The sequence below is a fragment of the Hemiscyllium ocellatum genome, chromosome 6, assembly GCF_020745735.1.
Source record: "Hemiscyllium ocellatum isolate sHemOce1 chromosome 6, sHemOce1.pat.X.cur, whole genome shotgun sequence".
Classification (NCBI taxonomy): domain Eukaryota; kingdom Metazoa; phylum Chordata; class Chondrichthyes; order Orectolobiformes; family Hemiscylliidae; genus Hemiscyllium; species Hemiscyllium ocellatum.
Window position 1 is genome coordinate 99,942,588 of NC_083406.1, and position 7,027 is coordinate 99,949,614.

The following is a 7,027-nucleotide window of genomic DNA, read 5'->3' on the forward strand; positions in this document are numbered from 1 at the left end:
CTGATCACCTTAATGTCAAGTGGACAGCATGAGGACCATGGTGCTCCACAAAATCTGGCCTACATTAAAAATAGGCATTGGGGTTGAATTGAATTGAAGTGAGTTAGCTTTATTGTCACATGTACTCGAATGAGTACTGTGAAAAGTTTAGAAATCACCACATTATCGTGCCATTTTATATACAAATTCACCTTGTTACAGATCATTAATAAAAAATTCTGAGGAAGAAAAGATTAGAAAATTAAAGAAGCGCAGTAAAGAGAGTCCAGGGAACCATAAACCAGCGAGTCCCACATAAGCAATAGAGAAACCACTGGAGAGAAGGAACATCCACTTAGACAGGTAATGTCCAATCAGGGACAGTGAGTATGGCCTTGTCAGAGGGAGCCATGACCAACAAACCTACTGGAACATTTTGAGGATGTGACCCACCGTGTAGATGATGGTAGAGCACCTGATGTAGTTTACATGGACACCAGGAAGGTCCCTGACAAAGTCCCACAGGGGAAACAGACAAAGAATGCAAAAGCACACGGGATCCAAGGCAAGATGGATCCAAAATTGTCCCAGCCCCAGCGACAGGAGACAGATGGCTGTGGTAGAGCCCAGTCCACAGTGGTGGTTCTAATTTTATTATCCATCCCATTTTAAGCATGGCAAAATAGCACCGAAGCAAAAGCCTGACAGTTCCTGAAAAGTAGACTTGTTTACTCTAAACTAATAAATATTGCAGTAGTGCACAAGTGACAATCAAACAAAAAAATCAGAAGACATGAATGTTGAAAATAATTACAAATGCAACATATTAAACAGGTCTCCTAATGCTATGTGGTATTTGTCTGCAGTTGCAAATATGAAAATAATAATGTCAGATTTATCTTTCTCTCATAAAGTATAACCGTTGCAAAATCATCATTAAAATATTGATCTGCTTCATGACTTAATCCATTCCAGAGGACTAACTATAAGATCAACCCAATAAGTAGAAAAAATATTTTATTTTCTACACAGGATAATTACATAATTCTCCCAGGACTATATTTCTCTTGCAAATATAAAGTTACAGTCCAAGCAATAACAGCCAAGGGTCAAGGAAAAGCAGAGGCCGTGATCTTCACAACCCCATCATGCTCCTCTTCTCGAGGCAAAGGTCACAAGCACAGCAGCTGTCCTGGAGAGGGGAGTAAGTAAAGCCACATGATAGAATGATATTCTTCCATTGATGTTTCTATTTTATCCACCTTCATGTTTCTAAACAAAATAGCATACAAATAAATGAATGCCAACTCAACAGTGTGGAGAGGCGAGAATCCTGCTATTTGCCAAAATGCTGTCAGTCTGAATTCCTCAGTTTTCTGAGTTCTCCTTCTCAGTAATTCTCCACTTGGGCAAGTGGATACTGAGTCATTCGATAGGATTCATGGCTATTGGGGCCGTTCCTAATCAGAGCAAGTGAGGGGGTAGATGAAAGGCTTTTGCCCGAAACATCGGATTTTCCTGCTTCTCGGATGCTGCCTGAACTGCTGTGCTTTTCCAGCACCACTCTACTCCAGAATCTGGTTTCCAACATCTGCAGTCATTGTTTTTGCCTAAGTGAGGGGGTAGGACATGCTGAGGGCAGGGAGAATGATGAAGTGAGTGAAAGCCTTTGGCTGGATGTGCATGTGGAGAGTTTTAATAATAAGCCTTGGTGAAATGTGTGAATGTGCATTGGCAGAGTTAGAGTGGTGGTTCTTTGAATGTGATATAGCAGTGATACTTAGTCTTGTCGAGCAGTGAAGTTCCTTCTTACTTGATCTTCTTCTCAAACAGCTGAGCATCTCTATTCACCCAGGACAGAGACTGACCCAAGTTGCTATCTGGGTCCAGGCTTGCTGGGTCTGATAGCATAGCCTCCTCTGACAGTCAAATGGAGAAAGGATGACAATCCTCTCCACCACACTGTCACCAGCAACTCCATGTCCCTGTCCATCAAGCAGGCTGCACCTTAGCTTTCTGGGCCATGTCCTTAGTGATTAAGGTCGAGAACCACACTACGACAGCCTCTGAAGTGTTTTGGAGCTGAACAGAGCCCAGCAATCCCATATATGTTCACTTTTCCTGCTGTGTGATTCCCCAGGAAGGGTGCCAAAGAGCCTTGTTGCACAATTACTGAGGTGAGGAGCAGAAAATTGCGTGAGACATGTCGCTTCAAGGCATGATGGATCAGACATTGTGAATCTCACGCTACAAAACACCTCAGATGAAAAAGGGTCAGTTCCACCCACAGTCTCTGGTGCTGTTGAACCTCCCCACTATGTGCTGGAATTAATGGAGGTGATGAACATTTTCTGTCCAAACCTGATTGCAGTTGAACCTACCTTCAACTCATTTGTGACAGTTTGGTTATTGGGCATCTCTCTATGTTTGTAATTCCTGTAACAAAAGCACAATATATTTTGCAACTGATGTGAAATATGCATTTGAATAAACTGCTGTGGATGCGAGAAATCTCAAATTAAAAAGAGAAATACTGGAGAGCTTCAGCAGGTCCGGCAGCATCTGTGGAGATTTAACATTTTGAGGCTGCTCTTTCTCTTCATCAGATCTTCTTCAGAACATCCTCTGTTTCAAGCAGAACAATCTGAGCTTCGTCAATCTTTCCTATAACTGAGGTTAACTCACCTTGGAAGTTAAGTTCTGTTAAGTCTATTCTGTATCATATAATTCTTCTGAACGTGTGTCTCCAGAATTGGACGCCGCTGATTGGAAGTGCCTGATTTTCATTCCCAAGTCCAAAGTGCAGCGAAAGGATATTTCCTGGCCCCAAACCTGAGAGACTGGTGAGCAGCTTTCCTTGGGAAGGCTGTCTAAGTGAACCCCAGAAGGAGAGTGGAGGCTGCCTGCTGCAGATTGGGTTGGGTGCTGGGGTTGTTGCTCACTCCAGCATTAACCTGTGGTTTAATCAGTCAGAAAATTACACCAAAGACATCCCTCTAACCCTCACCCACTCATTCCCTGTCCCCACCAAACACTCTTCATGCTTCTTCCTTGTCACCTTATGCCATTATCATTTATATGATTAGATTTTGCAATTGGCTTATAGGATTGGCTGCTCCTCTGACTTTATGGATGAATCTTAAGCTTAAGCCCAGATCAATTTGCAGCCGCAGGAGCTGTACAAATCCCATTTTCATATATTTTCTGATGAAACTAATCTTGGAAAAACATCCAAATACAATTGGAAAACTTGTTCTAAAATTGGTCTGAGCAGTCACACATGGATAGCTGCCAAACGTACTTGTGGATAGGATTAAATAGCAGAACAGCTCCCACAAACCAGTTTTTTGGATGTTTGGTTCCACTACAGTCTTTCAGAAGTTTTAGGGCGGCACGGTGGCACAGTGGTTAGCACTGCTGCCTCACAGCGCCAGGGACCTGGGTTCAATTCCTGCCTCAGGCGACTGACTGTGTGGAGTTTTCACGTTCTCCCCGTGTCTGTGTGGGTTTCCTCCGGGTGCTCCGGTTTCCTCCCACAGTCCAAAGATGTGTGGTTCAGGTGAATTGGCTATGCTAAATTGCCCGTAGTGTTAGGTAAGGGGTATATGTAGGGGTATGGGTGGGTTGCGCTTCGGCGGGTCGGTGTGGACTTGTTGGGCCGAAGGGCCTGTTTCCACACTGTAAGTAATCTAATCTAATAAAAAAAGTAATCTAATCTAAAAAGTAAATTCTGCAAACATTTAGAGCTTATATAGTCTAGATTGTTGAGATACCTGCACTTTTTTGTATAATGTCCTTGATGTATATGTTGATAGTTTTAAGCACAAAACATTAAATTGAATTTATTGTCATGTGTACCGAGGCACAGTGAAAAGCTTTGTTCTTCTAAAAGATTGTGTTCTTTAAGTTTAAAAACAAATATTAAAATTTTGTGCTTTGCCTGAAGAATGAGGAAGTTCAATTAGGATTTAGCAGAATTTGCAAAAAGTTATCTTTCATCGGATATTTTAATTGCTGATGAGGCAGGCAGATAGATAACTAAGTTTAAAAATCAGGCAGTTGTGTGAACTGTTTTCCTCTTTTACAGTGACAACTATTCCCAAAGTGTTGGTGAAACCTGAAAATCTGTCAGCATCATTCATCATTCATGCAGGGAACATTACAGGACACTTCCACTGGAGAGTATCTAAAGCACAGCTTCATCATCCGATAACAGGATTTCAGGTTACCTGGGCTGAGGTGACCACGGAAAGCCGACAAAACAGCCTACCGAACAGCATTATATCCCAGTCACAAATATTGCCACCAGTAAGTCTGTTGCTATTATTCAACTGTAGTCTCAAACAGTTTATTGGCACCTTTTCCTGTTTTGGATGCTCCTGATGTGGCGCCTTACCTGACCAGAAAATCAGGGACACACTGGCCATCAGCTGATCAAAGTTAATGCAGAGTGGGTCTTCTTTCACCCATATGAGACCATCTTGTGGCAGATCAGTAGTGTCCCTACCCCTAGACTAGGAGGTCCGTGTTCAAGTCCCACCTGCTCCAGAGGCGAACATCTTTGAACAGGTTGATTTGAAAGAAAAGGTAAAGCTCTTATCTGAACGCTGAGCATGTTCATAGCAGTGAACGTTTGTGTTGAACTGAAGAGCCTGGGGCATTCAAGTGCAGCACTCCATGAGTAGGAACATTAATGAGGATTTTCCCCAATTGATTTTGATTATAATAGCCCTTTGCTAATCTTGCACAATAATTCATGGATCACATGGAAACAACTGTGATATGAAAACTCCATCAAGCAAGATAAAATGCATAATCTTTTCTGTACCTTTGATTTTAAGTGCTGCAAAAATTCACAATGAAATGAGCATAAAAGATAGTGGTGTAATAGATCACATGAATAAAATTGTGTAAATATAGGTAAAGCAATAGAACTATTTTCTTTTAATATATTTACATATTTTCTCTTAAAATATACCAAACTGGTCTGATAGGCAAAGGCTACTTTCTTGGTTCTCATAATGAACTCCATGCTACTAATTAATGCAGATATTTTTGGTGTTCCATAATCTGAAGGAAGTTATATTTTGTTTAACCACAGTAGGGAATTCTGTGTATTCTGTAAAGCCAATTAGATTCAACATTTCAGAAAAGAATGCTGAATCATTGTGCTTCTCTTGTTCAGGACCATCACTCGCTCATTGTCCTCAACCTGAGGCCATCAACATGTTATAGGTTGGAGGTACAACTACTGACTACAGCTGGAGAGGGACCAGCTACTGTCAAAACATTCCAGACACCTAGTTTATCTTCATCCCTCTTATACAGTAAGCTTCAGTGTCTCCACTATCCTGTTATCGAGAATAATGTCATAGATTGTCAATACTTTGAATGCATGAGGTACTAATTACAGATGATGAATTTGTCAGAATTTATCTTAAAGAATTTAATATGTACATGTAAATTAATTAGCATGTATATTCATTGTCACCTGGCAATTTTATTTCTCTCATCTTCACATATTGATGTTAATACATATCAATGGTAAAAGCATGTGACTTTGGTACGATTTCTGTATGGTGTTTTATTCCTTCATGCCAGTCTCTCATCTGTTTTATTTCAGGCTCCAGACTGAAACATCATCAGCAGCAAAAACCAGTATCAGTAAAACACTGAAGCAATTCTAATAACATTACAGAAGATACTTAAGGACTGTTGATGTGACGAGAATAAAAATAAGGTTCATGTCCCCTTCCCAATAGAAACTGAAGGCAGAAGACTGTCTCCCTCCAGATGCTCCTTTAAAATTAGGTGATCAAATCAGTGCCATAAAAATTGTATGCTTCAATGTTATCATCACTGTAATGTACCTTCAGAGGATGGCTTTGAAATTGTGCTATTTATTAACCTGTTTTGTTGAATGTGCTGATCCAGATATATGCAACATTTTACATATTTCCCGTGGATACCTGTGATTGACAGACAGTTAGGAAAATGTGACTAGAAGCTGAATATTTTAACTGGGAATGATAATAATGTCAGTTAATTAATCTATTGCATGTAATAAAGTTATTAAATTATAATGTAAATGAATCTTATCAGATGTTGACAAAATATGGTTGCATGGTAGACCCGTCAGTGTTCCATGTAGGCATGAATCTTATGTCTATGTTACCTCTGCTGAATATATTAACATGATACAGTTTACAGAATAATTAACAAAGTCTATATGTACAAATTATTTACTTTTTAATATTGGAATGATATGTAGTGTGGAAATACCTGTACTGTATTGTCTATTACTGAACTGGCTGTAGAAATCATGATCCTCATTACAGTCATTTTTAGATCAATATTTATTACTGTATAACACCATTTTTGGTCCATTTAGTGTATCTCGGTTGTCTTTGAGATAATGAACCTCTTGTAAAGACATTTTGTAAAAATTGAATTGTAAATAGAGTTTGTTGTAAGTTACATTACCCAATATTTTCATGTTAGACTTTGTACATATTGTTGAAGTATTAAATAACTTCCCTAAACAAGTATGTGGTGTGGACAAAATGTTTGTGATTAGAGCTCCATATTTAAAAAAATAATAACGTACTTACCTATCAGATTAATTCACAGAATACTTTGTATATCGATAAATTATAGATGAGTATTGAGTTTGTTGGCAAGGTCTTTTTATTGTGAATGAGAAGGATGGTTCAGGTATTAGGCTGAAATGGGATCTGCAGTCTGCACCTCCACTGAGTGATATCTAGACCCAGGTCCTGTTCTTCCCTTGTGGCTGGGATTTAATCGTTTTAACTATGGCATGAATGTCAATAGCAATTGAATTTGCAGAACACCACCTTATAATGTGGCGGATTCATATTCAGGAGCAGCCTTCAAAAAGAGATCAAAAAGAGAGAGTTGTGTGGATGTGGAGCAATGGTGGGTGACTGTGTCAATGGTGGGTGATTGATCTTTGAAATAGCTAGTGCAGACTCCTGGGCTAAATGGCCTCCTCTGAGTTCAATAATTGTAATAAAGAAGTTGTAAA

The 7,027-nt window shown here is 39.6% G+C and overlaps 1 protein-coding gene across 2 annotated transcripts in view; it reads left to right on the forward strand.

Annotated features, from left to right (window-relative positions):
* LOC132816834 (anosmin-1) overlaps positions 1–6,524 on the forward strand; it is a 213,066-nt gene extending 206,542 nt beyond the window's left edge. Inside the window, exons 11-14 of one of the 2 annotated variants that reach the window (XM_060826808.1) lie at positions 1,012–1,183; positions 4,067–4,287; positions 5,165–5,306; positions 5,603–6,524. In XM_060826808.1, the coding sequence (XP_060682791.1) occupies positions 1,012–1,183; positions 4,067–4,287; positions 5,165–5,306; positions 5,603–5,655 (588 nt within the window). In that variant the 3' untranslated portion in view covers positions 5,656–6,524. The remainder of the gene's footprint in view (positions 1–1,011; positions 1,184–4,066; positions 4,288–5,164; positions 5,307–5,602) is intronic. The other variant, XM_060826809.1, reaches the window with a different exon arrangement.
* Positions 6,525–7,027: the final 503 nt, after the last annotated feature.